We start from the raw sequence: 17,189 nt of genomic DNA, 5'->3' as shown, positions 1-17,189 counted from the left end.
GGAAAGCAGAAAGAAGTCAGTGAAAACTGGTTTACAAAAACGTGACTAACCCAGGTGGGGCTCACTGTGAATCAGCAAGGCACTCAGTCCTCCAAGTGGCTGCAGCCGAGTGGGCTTGAGAGGGATCCTGCACTGATACCAGATGCCCCCGAGACCTCTCTCATTAGCTGTTCAGGGAGCAACGTGCCCACCCACACACTGGCCCTATCAGTGTGCTGTGGCTTTCACAGTGGTCATTCTTATTCCAAGGTGTAATAAGAGACCACGTGAGTAAGAGCAGGCTTTGGAGTCAACACGCATGGGCTGAAATCCGGGCTATATCACTCACTAGCAGTGTCATCTTCGGCAAATTATTAACATCTCTCCGCCTCAATTCTGTCATCAGCAAGTAGGGGAGAACAGGGGTATCCACCTCATGAGACTGGTGTAAGGCAGAAAGCTCTGAGAACCCCATCAGGATTTCTTATTTCTCGGCAACTGTGGTAAAGCAGATGATATTGTACAATTTGAAATGATCCTTATAGATGTGATTTCTAACAACAGAACACTGTCAAATATGGGCAGGTCCCAGGTTGTTGTCCCGAAATGGGAGCTTTTAGAGTTCTGCAAACTTCTGCTTGTATTCCTCATAATTTTGTTACCACAACATTAATATTTAAACTGAAATAGGCAAATTTTTATAAAAGATATAAAAATACATTGTTTCTTTTTAACCAGGAAGTACCCTTTTGACAATTATGCACAGATGTAAAGAGAACTAATAAAAGCCTGGATTCTGCAACAATAATAAGAAACACCTTGACAGTCCATACCAAAAAATTCCATACAGGAATCTGGATTATAAATAAAGAAATGTTTAAGAAATAAATGGATGAAGGGACTCCCTGGTGGTCCAATGGTTGAGAATTTGCATTCCAATGCAGAGGACACAGGTTTGATCCCTGGTCAAGAAGCTAGGATCTCTGTGTTTCGGGGCAACTCAGCCACAAGTACTGAGCCAAGTGTCGCAAGTAGATAGACGTGCGTGCAACACAACTAAGACCCGATGCAGCCAAATAGAAATAAATGGATGAGAAGAGAGAGCTTCCCCCCTATGGTAGAACACAAACTAATAACTGTAGAATGAAAGACAGAAAATCATCAATGGGTGCTAAAATTTGGAAAAGTTTAGTGCAGAGTAAGATAGCCACATTGCTTCAAAATATTAATTGCAAAAAGGACAACAGTTACTTCGCAGACACCTTAACCAAGCACACAAAGCTGAAATCACCAGCTGGAACAAACCCACAAACTGACATTTGCTTGGTATGATGCCTTACAGGGCTGCCTCACCACTTCTGGGGCATCACTGTTAATAGTGGATAACCTGAATCCAATTATGAACAAATATCAGATAAACCAGGGCTTCTCTGGTGACTCAGTGGTAAAGAATCCACCTGCCAATGCAGGAGATGAGTTTGATCCCTGGTCCAGGAAGATCCACATACTATGAAGCAATTAAACCCATGTGTCCCAACTACTGAACCCGTCTGTGCTCTAGAGCCCGTGAGCCACAACTACGGAGCCCTCAAGCTGCAACTACTGAAACCCACGTGGCCTAGAGCCTGAGCTCCACAACAAGAGGAGCCACCGCAAGGAGAAGCCCGGGCACCACAGTTAGAGAAAAGCCCGTGCAGCAACGAAGACCCAGCACAGCCAAACACAAATGAGTAAAATTATTTTTTAAATGCATAACCTGAATCTAATCATGAACAAGTATCAGATAAACCACAGCTTCCTTAGGTGGCTCAGTAGTGAGGAATCTGTCTACCAATGCAGAAGACATGGGTTCTATCCTGGATCTGGGAAGACACCACATGCTGTGGAGCAACTAAGCCTGTGTTTCACAACTACTGAGCCCACAAGCTGTAGAACCTGTGCTCCACAATGAGAGAAGCCACCACAGTAAGAAGCCCGTGCACTGCACTAGAGTGCAGCCCCCGCTCACCATAACCAGAGCAAAGCCCGTGCAGCAGCAAAGACCCAGCACAGCCAGAAATAAATAAAATTATTTTAAAATGATAATGTATAACCGGAACCTAATTATGAACAAAGGTCAGAGAAACCAAAAAAGAGGGCCCTCCCACAACATAATTTATCAATACTCTTCAAAAATATCAAAAGCCAAAAAGTCTGAGAAATCATTCTGGGCTAAAGAAGACTAATGAAACAAAGATTAAGTGCAAAGCATATAACTGGACTACACCTTGAAGAAGAAAAGTGGCTCGCCAAGACTTTATTAGAACCAACGAGGACCTACTGTACAGCACAGGGAAATTACACTCGACATTTTGTAGTAACCTTAAGGGAAAAGAATCTGAAAAATAAATGAATCACTGTGCTGTGAAATAAACATGATATTATAAGTCAACCAGATTTCAATTTTAAACAAGATCTTAAAGAAAAGGCTAATAAAAAATGTAAATATGGGCTGTGCACTAGATAGTAGTGTGTTATCAATGTCATTAACCTCCTTTTGATCAACTGGCTCTGCAAACGAAAAAATATACAAGCATGATAAAGCTATGAAAAAGCACACTGCACTGAGAACTAGCAAGAGAAACAGCTCGAACTTGGTGTTTTTAACTGATCAACAAGAATCGTGTTGAAATGAGAAAAAGACAAGCTGCTCCATAACACAGACAAAAATAACCAAAGAACTGGGACTTCCCTGGTAGTCCAGGGGTTGAGAATCCACCTTCCAATTTTGGAGATGTGGGTTGGACCCCTGGTCGGGGAACTAAGATCCCACATGCTGTGGAGCCACTAAGCCTATTTGTCGCAACTAAGACCTGATGCAGTCACAAGTAAATAATATTTAAAAAAACAAAACAAAAAAACAAAGAACTGTCCTCTCAGCAAACATGAAGTGATGGACCACTTCATTAATAATGACTCCAGTCCCATTTTGTTTCTCTCATCCACTAGATGCAAATCATTATGATATTCAGTAGTCAAATTGCATCTCCTTCTTGACACCATCCAATCCAGAACAAACTCTCACTGCCTAAAGCTCTCCCCAACTCAGTTAATACGAACCGAAACCGTAGAAACAGCCATACCTCACCGCCTCCTTACCAGGACACCAGTGCGGCATAGGTGTCCTTGCTTCAGTAAGCTCAAACAAACGGAGCTCTTTGATTACAGGTATGTTCCTGGGGGCTGCTGCCTGGCGGTCACAAATGAGCAACTGAGCAAAACAGAAATAATTGGTGACTCCACATAAAGAGTATATGAGAACTCCTTATACTATTTTTGCAACTTTTCTCTGTTTGAAATTATTTTTATATTATTTCCTAATATTTTAATGAAAATAAAGTTATAGAAAACATATAACACAGCACATCAGCTATACTCCAATAAATATTTTAAGAAATAAAATTTAAAAAGAGAAGCTAAGAAACAGTCATAGTAATAACAATAGTAATAATAGTAGTGGTTCACTGATGATGACTATGGCAAAAATATCTAGTACTAACTAACAATAACTACTAGTTGATCTTCCCACTTTAGGCACAAGTACTCTAGTTTACGAGGCTTTCCAGGTGGCTCAGTGGTAAAGAATCTGCCTACCAAGCAGGAGACTCAGGTTTGATCCCTGGGTGAGAAAGATCCCCTAGAGAAGGAAAAGGCAACCCACTCCAGTACTCCTGCCTGGAAAATCTCATGAACAGAGCTGCCTGGTGGGCTACAGTTCATGGTGTCCCAAAGAGTCGGACACAATCTAGCAACTAAACACCAGCAACAGCACTCTAGTTTAAAAGATAGCAATGAATCTACCCCCAAAAGCCTGGAAGGGATATATCTTCACATCTAATACCCTTCCATTTTGATTCTACACTTGCTAGCTACCTTTTGCTCAAGTCAAGATTTTTTCCAAGGATCCCTGACAAGTGACAATCATTAGTGGGGTAATAAAATCCTCCAACTAAGTAAAGCTCCGCTTTATCCAGCTCAGCTTTATTTGCAACATCCAGCAATTTCCTCGGCCTCAGTTTCCAGACAAGAAAGAGCCTTTCCTGAGCTTCTCATATTTTCACATGCAGGGGAGTTACTACAGGATCTTGTTGGAATGCAGACTTCTGGGCCCCCTATGCAGAAATTCTAAATCAGAAGGTCTTGAATGGGGCTCAAGGCTGGGCCTTCCTACCCAAGTGATGCCAATGCTGCTGGCCTGTGGACCACAATTTGAGTAGCAAGGCAGTGTAACCTCAGTCCCAAAGAAAACAGCCTCCACTAAACACACACACAAAGAGTAACCAGACAAAAAGGCACGAAAACATTAACAGCTGTTATCTTTACATCCTAAACTTATGGGTAATTAAAATTTTTCTTTACATCTGCATTTACCGTAATGATTGTTACTTCTGTAACATAAATATTATTTGAAATAAATGACCCAGTTGAGAAAACTATCTTAAAATTGATAGACTAGGCAATTCCCTGGTGGTCCCTGGTTAGGACTTGGTACTTTCACTGCCATGGGCCCTGGTTCAATCCCTGGTCAGGGAACTAAGATCCAGCAAGCTGTGTGGTGAGACCAAAGAAACCACACACACAAAATACAACAAACAAAAAAACTTCACAGAATAACCTAAACTTTGCTCTCAAGGTCCCCACATTTAAGCCCCAACCTACTTTCATGAAGAGATTCTAGTCAGTTCCCTATGCTCAACAAGAATATATCAAAGAGATTAGCAAACTCAGGTGTTGGATTCAGCCTGCCCAGGGTTACAACCGCAGCTCTGCTTACTATTCAGGTGAGGATGGGCCAATAGGGTTGTGTTCCCTGGCTCCATCTCCTTATCTCTAAAGCAGAGAAAAGAGCAGTACCGATGCACAGAGCCAGTGTGATGGAAAGGTGTTCATCAGTATAAAGCTTTTGGAACGGAACTTAAGTGACCAAGGCACAGTTACAATCATTACTCATGCCCCATACGTTCTACAGTTTATGTATCTTAAATAGAAGAATGCCGAGTTCTACTCCCGTGGGTCTCTGTTGCCTCTTCCTTCGTGTAGTGCTTTCTGAGAAGTCAGGGCTGGAGAAGGAAAGGAGGTTGTGAAATCCCAGGATTGTGTTTGCATCCCCTATATTTCACACCCTCTTGTACCAGCTAGAAGAAACCCTCCCTTTTCTAAACAAGTCCGGAGTCCAGGACAATTCAGTTTCCTGGGCTCTCAGAATCTGTGAGAATCCAGGTGCTTCTGAATTACAGAAGCATTAATAACAATCATGTGTCAGGCATTTGTTGACCTTTTGCTATTTTTTTCTCCAAATACTGTATTAAGAAAGCATTGCTTTTATTTCTCTTTTACAGAACAGCAACGGAGGCACAAAAGGGTTAAGCAACTCACCCAGTGTGACAGAGTATGAAGCCAAAGTGTTAGCTTCATAAGTGGGAGGTCAGGTTAGGGGTTCAGAAAGCCGGGGAGACCCTCAAATCCCAAGAAGCACGACCTGAGCCCGCCCCATCCCGGGATGCTACCAAACGCTCCGCCCAGGGGCACAAACAGCATCACCCTTGGCCGTCAAACCTCTGCTTCTAGCCGCTGCTTCTCTTTCTCTCCAAATGAAAGGTCAGGAGATGCTGGCCCCAAGCGCATTTCGGGGAAGTTTGAATGAATCGTGAAAAGCGGACCTGAAACATCATCATCAAGCGAAAGATGGCTGCTACGTCGTCTTCCCGGGGCCGAAGGGCCTGCGACTACCCGGAGCCCCTGGACTACACTTCCCAGAATTCCGTGGGGAGACATTCGCAGTCCAGCCTTACTATAGCTGCAGTGTGCGAACCTACACGGAGCTTTGGCCTACACATCCCAGAATACAAAGGGAGTGCGTGTGGGCCCTCCACACTACCGCCCTCTTGGACTACACTTCCAGCGAAGGTCCGAGCGGAAAACCGTCAAAGCCTCGCCCCCTGATGAGGAAGTGGTCAGTTCACCTGGTTTTCACTTCCCTTAACCCCTAAGGTCTCAGGCAAATGTCTTGCCAGTCTACTGTGTCAGCCTTAGAACAGGGTTACAAGCTTAGAAGCACTTTGGACATGTCCAAGGGCCTAAGTGACATAAATTTATTACCAGCCATAGAGGCTTCCTGGTAAACCCCAGAGTTACTGTTGAAATAAGAGAAGGAAACTAGGCTTTCTTAGGAATAGGCTGAAGTCAAAAGTCAAAATACCTCAATCCCTGAAATGTGACCAAACATGCTTTGTCCTTACTGGTTCCACATCGAGAGGGTCCTCTGTTGTAATTCTGTTTTCCCTCCTCACGCACATCTTTTCAACAGGAAAAGTGAAAGTCGCTCAATCGTGTCCGACTTTTTGCGACCCCATGGACTATACAGATTGTGGAATTCTCCAGGCCAGAATACTGGAGTGGGTAGCCTTTCCCTTCTCCAGGGGATCTTCCCAACCAGGTTTCCCACATTGCAGGAGGATTCTTTACCAGGTGAGCCACACATGTAAAGAATCTGCCGACAATGCAGGAGACGGGATCAATACCTGGGTCGGGAAAATCCCCTGGAAGAGGGCATGGCAACACACTCCAGTATTCTTGCCTGGACAATTCTATGGACAGAAGAGCCTGTCAGGATACAGTCCACAGGGTCGCAAAGAGTCAGATGCCAATGAAGGTACATCTACTTCGTTTCCAGCTACTGAATTTGCCCTCTCCGTGTTCCGTATTTAAAGTACAGCATAAAGATTCAATGGTTGAAACATCAATTTATCTGTGTATACAAAACAATCAGAATTTTTTTTTTAAATTTTGAAATTGGCTTCTGGGATCCTATCATAATTTTGATCTTTATATGCCTTATGACAATATAGAACAATCATATTATGTGGTGTTAACTACAAGGGATATTTACTAGTAATTTTTAAAAATTCTATTGTAATTTCCTGCTTTGATAGTACTGGTCAATGAAAAAACCATAACAGGAAATTTTAAAATAAAAAAATACCACAAAATGCTCCTAACTAAGGAAAACCACTATGGAAGAGTATCCCTTTACACATGATCTTATGCATGTCTACATACAGATGTATGTGTACATGCACATGCACACACACACAGATTCGATTATACTCTGAAGGTTACAATCTGTGACCTCTCAAAGCCCATATTGTGTATCTCTTGCCATTATATTTGCCATAATTTTAATGGCTTCAGATTAATATACAAATATAGTAAAACTCAAATTCCTACAGCTGTACACTTATTTCCTTTAAAAAAATTCAGTGACATCATTGATGTGGTGCTTATCTTTTTCGTATTTTAACTTCATAATCAAAAACATTCAATTATATGATTTTGAGATCAAAGAGATATACAACCTAGATACTGATAAGTACTCCTTTCCTAAAACCATGCTTTACTGCTACCAATAGGTCAAAGGACATAAATGTCAGTCTTGCCTCAATACTACATTTAATAATTTTATCAAATTCCTACATTTTCCTGGGTATTTTCCTCATGGATGTGTATGAAAAATATGTCATAGCCTCTACCTGAGAAGTTTTGACAGAAGAAATGCTACAGTTCTTAGTAAGCAAACATTTCAAAGTCTGGATAATAATGCAGGGAATTAGAAATCAGTAAGTTCAAGGTCGACCAATAAAATTTTTTCTAGTGACAATTTTTGTGACATTTTCAAAATGTTACAGTAAATCCTGCCTTAACATTGAGTGACTCATAAAAAATCAATTGTAAAGTATACAGTTACCTACTGTTGCAAAGTTAGTAACATTTTCAGTTTGTACTGTCAGAAAAAAAATCTGCAAGACAGTTCAATTTTATATGAGACACAATCCTTGGAAAACTAGACAGGGCCTCAGAAAATAACTCTACTTGAGAACAGAGGCTGTGGGAGGCAAGGAGCCAGTTGCAATAGGCTCATATCATATTAATACTTCAGATTATAATATCAAGTGGTTTTCTGTACTTCAACAAATGATCACTTCCTGAATTAATTTTACTTGGTAGGTTTCCTCCTCTGAAACAATTTTCATATAGTGTACATTTCCCCCTTTTGGTTTATTTAACATACATGAGCTGAGCACACCTACAAGCAAAAGTTGATGTTAAGGTTGTGTAGATTCAGCATCCAAGTGCCTGCCCTCATGGAGCTCACATTCTCCTGGACATCAGTTTTGACAAGCCCATACTTACACTTTCATTAAAGGCAAGACCAAACTCTTCCTCTCTAAGTGCTATCTCCCTAAGTGGTATCTGACAAATGTCAAAGTTCTGAATGCAACCCTTACTGCACCACTCAGAGGAGGTTTCTGCTGTGGGGTCTGGTGAACACTGGGATATGTTCAGCTACTGCTTTGATACCCAATACCTTCCCTCCTATGAGACCTGACACTTGCAAGAATTCAGGGTTGCACATGAGTTTTTTGAAACAATCATTTTGTGGAACTTCTTTCCTCTGACAGTTCCCTGATGTTCTTACCACTCTCATTGCTTTCATATATCTCCAGTATGAATTTTGTGATGACTTACAAGATTGGAGCGCCAACTGAAGCTCTTACCACACGTCTCACACTTGTAAGGTTTCTCCCCTGTGTGAACACGCCTGTGATACTGAAGCTGTGAAGACCGACTGAAGACTTTACCACACACATCACATCTGTAGGGCTTCTCTCCAGTGTGGACATTCTGATGAAGCTGAAGACTTGAGGCCTGACTGAAGTGCTTCCCACACTCCCCACACTTATATGGTTTCTCTCCTGTGTGGACCCTCTGATGCATATGGAGGTTCAGGCTCCACTTAAAGCCCTTCCCACACTCCTCACATTTGAATGGCTTTTCTCCAGTGTGGACTTTTTGGTGGGCTTGAAGGTGTGAACTCCGACCGAAGCTCTTGTCACACTCTTCACATTTGAATGGTTTTTCTCCACTGTGGACTCTCTGATGGGTCAGAAGATGAGACGCCTGACTAAAGACTTTTCCACACTCCTCACAATTATACGGTTTCTCTCCGGTGTGGACTCTGCAGTGAATTTTAAGATCTGCTCTACGACTGAATCCCTTCCCACACTCTTCGCATTTGTATGGTTTCTCACCAGTATGGATCAGCTGGTGGATCTGAAGTCGTGAATTCTGATTGAAGCCCTGCCCACACTCCTCGCACTTGTAGGGTTTCTCTATGCTGTGGGCCTTTTGATGGATTTTAAGATATGAACTCTGACGAAAGCCTTTCCCACATACCTCACATTTATAGGGTTTTTCTCCTGTGTGGACGACCAGATGAACTTGATAATGGATTTTCATCCTGAAGTTCTTCCCACACTCATCACATCTGTATGGTTTCTCTCCTGTGTGGACTCCCTGATGGGCTTGAAAACTTGAACTGTAAATGAAGCCCTTACCACACACTTTACATACATATGGTTTCTCTCCAGTGTGAATTCTCCGATGGGCCTGAAATTGTGAAGGTTGAACAAAGCATTTACTGCACTCCTCACATTTATAAGGTTTCTCTCCTGTGTGGACCCTCTGGTGGATATGCAGATTTGAGCTACAAGTGAAACATTTCCCACACTCCTCACATTTGTATGGTTTCTCTCCAGTGTGGACCATACAATGACTGTTAAGTGCTGATCTGCGGCGGAAGTTCTTACCACATATATCACATTTGAATGGTTTCTCCCCAGTGTGGATTCTCTGATGTTCCTGAAGATGTGAAGCATGAATGAAGGCCCTTCCACATTTGTCACAAGTGTAAGGTTTATCTCCCGTGTGTAATTTACAATGAACAGTAAGTGTTGATCTACGACTGAAGCCTTTCCCACACTGCTCACATCTGAATGGCTTCTCTACAGTGTGGACTTTCTGATGAATTTGCAGCTGTGAACTCTGGCTGAATTCCTTGCCACACTCATCACACTTATAGCGTTTCTCTCCCGAGTGCACTCTCTGATGAATGCGAAGTGCTGAGCTGTAACAGAAGCTTTTTCCACACTCACAACATGTATGAGACTTCTCTCCTGAGTGAATTTGTTGATGAAGGTCAAAGTTGGAGAGATCATCAAAAGATTTTGTACATTCATTACACTGAGAAGGTATCTGGCCTGTGTGAATTACAGATAGTCCTGCCCCATTCTGGCCAGGTGAGTCACATTGTTGGTGGAATTCAGAACATTTTATCCTGGAGTCTTGACACCTGGTTAAGTCACTTGCAATGTGTCGCCAGATCTGCCAGCAGGAAAGCTCTTCATGTGGTCCTACTTCTGAAATAGTCTCCATCTCACTTTGGATCTTTTCTTCTGCAAAGACACAAAATTCAGAGATGTGGACAACTGAAGGTTCTGTTCGCTGTTTTCAAGATTTCACATTTAGGAGAGAGTATGAGACGTGAGTGAATCCAGAGAATGTTCAGTTTGTCTCTTCCATTGTGTGTCATGTGCTCTGATTTGTATGCCAGTGGAAACCAAGTGGTGGTCCAGGTCGCTCCTACCCACTAAGCATAACAAGCTTCCTCCATGAGGTGCAAGTTAGATGTCAAAAATTTAACTTGAAAAATTGATAATTAGATTCAAACTGTTCACCTATAGACATTTTCTATTGGATTCAAAGGCAGTGTAGAATCTCCAATAGTAAACTTTATAGTTAGTAAATGATGCAGACAAAAAAGTTATATAGATAATAAAATATGAATCAACTAGAACTTTAAGGGAAAGCAATAACTTTTTTTGTAAATAAAACTTGGAAGCAACTAAGATGCCCTTCAGCAGGTAAATGTATAAATAAAAAGTATGGTACTTCCACACAACGGAATATTATTCAGTGCTAACAAGAAATGTACTACCAAGCCAGGAAAAGATGTGCAGGAAATGTAAATACATATTTCTAAGTTTCTAAATAGAAGCCAATCTGACAAGCATACATACTGTGTAATTCCAACTATATGACATTCTGGAAAACCCAGTGCAGCCAAATAAAGTAAATAAAAATAAATATTTAAAAAGAAAAAAGAACCAGCATCATCATCAACAGGAAAGGGGTCATCACATGAAATACCTATGAAAGTGATACATATAAATCTCCAACACCTGAAATGCAGGTTTTTATTATGACAAAGCATGCATTTCTTACCATGGCTCATGTTTTACCAAAAAAATCCCTCAAAAACTGAGTCTAACTTCTTGAGTTACTTTCCTGCACAGCAGAAATTAGCACAGCATTGTAAATCAACTATTCTTCAATTTAAATTAAAGAAAAAAAGGAAAGAAATTAAAATAAAAAGGAACTGGGAAAATTAAATTTTAAAAACTAAAAGGAAGAAAAAAAAGAAAGTAATCAGATAGGCAATCATCAAAGACAAAAAATGCTCTCCAACCTCCTTCCTTCACTCTGGTTTTTACATGACCTATAATTATCCCCTTCACACTGAGAGAAACAGAGCTCTCCTATCCCATCCATCAAACTTACACAGTCAACAAATATTTACAGATGCTTGCCACAACTGGGCTGCTCCGGGTACTCAAGACAGACAAAACTCCACACTCCTGGTGATCACACTCCAGTGCAGAGAGGGGTGATAAACAAGCAAAGTCTGTGAGATCCAGTAAGATGCAGAAAGAGGAGAGAAAAGGGAGGATGGAATTTTACACAGGGTGGTCAGAGAAGGCCTCTCTCATGATGTTGGAACTGAGCGAAGACCTGAAGGCAGAAAGGGAGGGAGTTGGAAGACCAGAGGTAGAGGAGTAGGTCTGGCAGAGTTAAAGGCTCATAGGTGGAAGTATCTGCTGTGATCACAGTAACTGTCCCCCAAAGAACTCACATCCTGATTTTTGGAGCCTAGACTATGTCAGATTATGTGGCAAAGGGGAATTAAGATTTCAGACAGAATTGAGGCTGCCGATTAGCTGACCTTAAAATGTAAGTACATCCTCTACTTTGGGGTGGAGTGGGAGGCTCAATGCAATCAAAAGTCTCCTATGAAGCAGAAGCATGATGCAGGAAAAGAGCAGAAGAGGGACATGTGACAAGGGAGGACGGGGCAGAGAAAAGCGATGTCGCTAGGTGTGAAGCTTGAGGAAGGTGGCCACGAGCCACTGGAAAGGCAAACACAGATTCTCCCCCAGAACCTCCAAAGTGAAACCACACCACACCTCTGACCTCTGGAAGTGTAAGATGTTCAACGTGTGTTGTGTTAAGCTATGGTGTTTGCAGTGATTTGTTCAGGCAGCCGCGGGTGATACAGCATCCCTGGCGAGTCTGAGCCTGGTGTGGTGTACAGCATGGGTAGGAGACAAGGAGTGAGAGGAAAGGAATCAAAGAGACAGTGGGGGACCATGAGCAGATCCTGGAGGACTGCAGAGCCACTTTAAGAAAAATAAGAAGCTATAAAAGATTTGGAAGAGAGCAATGGCAGTCTTGCCTAAGCATCACTCTTGGCTGCTACCTGGAAAACAGACTATAGGCGGGGCAGGGCAACCAGTACAAAGGTGTGTTAAAGAAGAGGTCTTGCAGTTTGGACGAGATGCCAGCCAAAGGGTTGGAGAGAAGCAAAAACACATGGGAGGGCTTCTCTAAGGACCCCCATCTGCCTGGTTCTTACCTGACTTTCCTTCTCTTTGGGTTGCTGTCTTCACCACCCAAAGCCTTTTTTCCTTTTCTAAGTGAAATATATCATGTCTGAAGGGGTGACACCCTGTGAACATGCAGAGTAACATATTTAAAATGAACACACTGTGGCTGATTCATGTTGACGTTTGGTAGAAACCAACACAATACTGTAAAGCAATTATCCTTCAGTTAAAAATAAATAAATTTAAAGTCAGAAAAAAAAGAAAATGAATACACTAACAGTACAATTTACTGGAAATTAAGACTCCTGTATTTAATGTTGATCAATGAGTCAAAACGAGTGTAATTAAAATATTTTTAAGAAAACATGACCTATTTGAAAAAATATTGGAACTTCTCTGATGGTCTAGCAGTTAAGACTCTGGGTTTCTATGCAGGAGGCACGGGTTTGATCTCTGATCAGGGAACTAAGATCCCTCATGGCCCAAGGTGCAGTCAAAAAGTTAAAAGGAAAACACACACAAAAAAAACCCCAAGATACCAATATTTCAAGACCTGGATACATAAATACAGTATTACAGAAACCAATTTCTCACCAGTGCCTATTTTCATTAAATCTCCCCTTACTGGTTTTTATATGACTCACACAATTGGCCAGAGTTTTTCCTGCAACGTATTCCATTCTTCCTGAGAAATTCTGATATTTTTCTCCCTTATTTTATTTTGATAAAAAGCTTTGGTATGAAAGTCAGGTCCCCAAATGCCATTTCAATACCCCAAAAGCCTTCCACATCTGAGGACACAAAGCCAAACCAAGGAGATGACCTTGTGAGAAAAGGTGCCTGGGACCTCTCTGGGGGTCCAGTGACTAAGACTCTGCCCTCCCAATGCAGGGGGCCCGGGTTTGATCCATGGTCAGGGAACTAGATTCCACATACTGCAACTAAGACTCGAAACAGCCAAGTACACATTTTTTTAAAAAGAAAGGGTGCCTGTCCTCACCCACTGAGACCAGATTCCGGAAGTTCTCCAGCATCACATCCTGGTACAGCTTCTTCTGGGCCGAGTCCAGCAGCCCGAACTCCTCCTCTGTGAAGGTCACAGCCACATCCGTGAAGGTCACTGCCTCCTACAACAAATAATCTCAGCTCAATCTTACAACCAGTGTCCAGTGGAAGAGGGACAAAGCCAAGAAGCAGAGATGGATGATGGGAAGATATTCCGGCTCCTGTGGAAATGTGTAGACTTCCCAGTCTCCCTCCTTCTGTCCTGCCAACACCATACACTGACTTTCCTCAGCCTCCCCAGAAGTGCAGCTATGGAAAAGAAAGGATGGGTGAGATGTAAGTTCAGATTCTGAAGGACTTCAGTCAATTTGTAGACTTCCCAGCCCTTCTTCTATCATGCCAGTGCCACACACTGATTTTCCTTAGCCTCAGTGGCTTCCTCAGTGATTCTCCTTCCTCAGTGGCAACAGACTGACTGAAGTCCCTCAGAATCTGGACTCACTTCCTACTCATCCTCTCCACCTTCCTGGCACTTTCGCTTTTCAAGTAGCCACTGATTGTAAGATGGACATTACATGTGTCTGGTGTTATACCAACATTTTTAAAAAATAAATTTATTTATTTATTTGGCTGAACCAAGTTTCAGTTGCGGCATGCAAATTTTTAGTTGGGGTATGTGGGACCTAGTTCCCTGACCAGGAATTGAACTCAGGCCCCCTGCATTGGGAATATGGAATCTTAGCCACTGGACCACCAGGAAGTCTCCCCAAATCTTTTTAACAAACTAAAATCCCACAAGCTGTGTGGTGCATCAAAAAAAAGAGAGAGAGAAAGAAAGAAAGAAGAGCTGTGCCATGCCGTTATTTGGATATTCTACCTAAGAAACAGCCAACATAACACAGATCAAATGTACTCTTTCTATATTGAATGCATAGTACATCAAGGACAAAACTGACATTGTTTTCAGAACTGATTTGAGGGGAAAAGGTATCATGGAAGAAAGCTGTCACTGAAGTGTTGCTTAGAACAGTCAAATTTGTAAACCACCTAAATGTCTACAGGTGGAAAGTAGTCAAAAATAAAAAGGCAGCCCCCCTCCCCAAAAAAAGGTGTATCAATACAGTGGCAAATGTGAAGTATCCATTTAAAAATATAATATTAAAGGGACAAAGTCACAATTTAAAGTTAGATGTACACCATAAATACAAATACAGTTATAAATGCACATGAGGAAAATACAAAATAAAAAGTTAGTTTGCCAGTAGGGAAGTAATGAAATGGGAGAGTTATTCATTTCTAGTCATTTTTCTACTCCATAAAATATATAATAATCACATAGAATAAAAACAAACACAAAGAAAACTCAAGAAGGACAATGCAATGTCTCCCGTGTCTCCTGTTCTGCTTGAGTCATCCCAAAACAAACATGTAACAATCTGAGCAATGAGATGGAACTTTAAAGTGAGAAAGGCAGGTACTACTCACCTTAAATGTGGTCATGTTTCTTCCTATGCCTGGGGATGGGCACAGTCCTGAATTATACAGGTTCTAGGAGGTCAGAACTGTCTTGAGAGAGTTCTGAGAGTCTGAGAAGGCAGAAAAAAACATGAAAGAGTAGCTTGGGTCACTGCTCATCCACACAGATGCTTCTTGTGAATGAGTGCATGAACATTCATAGCAGCATTACTCAGAATAATCTACAACTGGAAACAACTGGAATGTTGGCCTATGTGTGAATGAACAAACTGTGGTATATTCATACAATGGAATACTATGCACCAATGAAAATGAATCCAGTACTGACTATGCTACAACATGGGAAAACCCTGCAAATGCTATGGCAAGCAAAAGAAGACAGACACAAAAGACTGCATACTGTATGCCTCTATTTACATGGAATGTCTAGAATAGGCAAGTCTATGGAGACGGAAAGTATGTCAGTGGTAGCCGGGGTTTCTGGGGAGAGAATGGGGGTTAACTAAGGAATCCAACCGCAGAAGTGAAAATGTTCCAGATTATTACGGTGATAGTTGTGCTGCTGAGCAAAGTTACTAAGAATCTTTAATCTGTACACCTGAAATGGGTGAATTCTATGATACGCATATGTGGGGCTGGTAAAAGTAAATGTTTATTAATCAACATGTCATTTAGATCTGCAATACGAATTTATGGATTGAGTCCATACTAATATTTATATATGAATGAATAAATACATAAGTACGGAAGGAGAAGCTTCTCTTTACAGTAGAATGTAAACTAATAAACATATCTCCCTATTAAAAAACTTTATTAAAAAAAGAAGATAACTTTACAATGAAGAAATCTGACAGACATTACCTGAGCCTAGTAAATAAAGCTGAGTTTACTAATATAGGGATATACTGATATCCTTTGGCTCCAGCTATGTTGCAGTGACAAGGACACCTCACCACTTCTGTGGAATCCCTGCCAACAATGCATAATCTGAACTTAAAAATGGAAAACATCAGACGAACCTCAAATGAAGAACTTTCTCCAAAATAACTTGACTCTATACACCCCCAAAAACCTAGACAGCATATTAAAAAGCAGAGACATTACGTTGCTGACAAAGGTCTGTCTAGTCAAAGCTATGGTTTTTCCAGTAGTCATGTATAGATGTGAGAGTTGGACCATAAAGAAACCTGAGCATCAAAGAATTGATGCTTTTGGTCTTGGAGAAGGCTCTTGAGAGTCCCTTGGACAGCAAGGAGATCAAATCCGTCAATCCTAAAGGAAATCAACCCTGAATATTCATTGGAAGGACTGATTCTGAAGCTGAAGCTCCAATACTTTGGCCACCTGGTGAGAAGAGCCGACTCACTGGAAAAGACCCTGATGCTGGGAAAGATAGAAGGCAGGAGGAGAAGGGGTCGACAGAGGATGAGATGGTTGATGGCATCACTGACTTGATGGCATGAGTTTGAGCAAGCTCCAGGAGTTGGTGATAGACAGGGAAGCCTGGCATGCTGTCCGTGGGGTCATAAAGTCGGACACGACTGAGCGACTGAACTGATACTCCCCCAAAATATCAAGAATAAAAAAGACAAAGGTTGTAGAATCATTCCACATTAAAGAATGTTAAGAAAACTATGAGAAAAATTCTGTAAAATGTTTATTAACAAAAAATACGAATTAAGGCATAAAATTGGACTTTGAACTGGGGGGAAAACCAGTTATGAAGACTTTTAGTTAAAAAAAAACATAACAAAAGAAATACAAGACTGTGGATTATTTAATAGTACATTATTCAATATGCTATCTGGCAATACTTACTTATGATTAACTTAATAGATACCTACTAGATAAAACACTATTCTTTAGTATAATATCTAACATTACCAAGTATGTGATGCTAAAATTCTACAATCAGTCTTTCTGAAATCCCTCTTATCAAGACACCTCCTGATTTCATGTTATGTGGGCTTCCTTCACGCAGAAAGTTAAGATAAGCTGTCATTGAATACAAGTAACTTCCTGGTGTTATTTGGATGATGGAGGTACAGAGCAGATAGGCAAAATGTAAACAATTGGTCAACTTGAGTAACAGGTATATGAGAGCTCCTTATAATATTTTTGCAACTTTTC

The 17,189-nt window shown here is 41.3% G+C and overlaps 1 protein-coding gene across 4 annotated transcripts in view; it reads right to left on the bottom strand.

Annotated features, from left to right (window-relative positions):
• Positions 1–405: 405 nt before the first annotated feature.
• LOC104997667 (zinc finger protein 234-like) overlaps positions 406–17,189 on the bottom strand; it is a 24,501-nt gene continuing 7,717 nt past the window's right edge. For 3 of the 4 annotated variants that reach the window (XM_010852570.1, XM_010852569.1, XM_010852571.1), the window contains exons 2-5: positions 15,069–15,169; positions 13,579–13,705; positions 12,608–12,700; positions 6,612–10,310 (exon numbers count right to left, since the gene is read on the bottom strand). In XM_010852570.1, the coding sequence (XP_010850872.1) occupies positions 8,509–10,310; positions 12,608–12,700; positions 13,579–13,705; positions 15,069–15,083 (2,037 nt within the window). In that variant the 5' untranslated portion in view covers positions 15,084–15,169 and the 3' untranslated portion in view covers positions 6,612–8,508. Of the gene's footprint in view, positions 478–6,611; positions 10,311–12,607; positions 12,701–13,578; positions 13,706–15,068; positions 15,170–17,189 lie in introns of those variants that run through there. The other variant, XM_010852572.1, reaches the window with a different exon arrangement.

The sequence above is a fragment of the Bison bison genome, unplaced genomic scaffold (genome assembly GCF_000754665.1).
Source record: "Bison bison bison isolate TAMUID 2011002044 unplaced genomic scaffold, Bison_UMD1.0 scf7180017864313, whole genome shotgun sequence".
NCBI classification, from domain to species: Eukaryota; Metazoa; Chordata; class Mammalia; order Artiodactyla; family Bovidae; genus Bison; species Bison bison.
The sequence above is the reverse complement of the archived record's forward strand: the minus strand, read 5'-3'. Positions and strand labels throughout refer to the sequence as shown.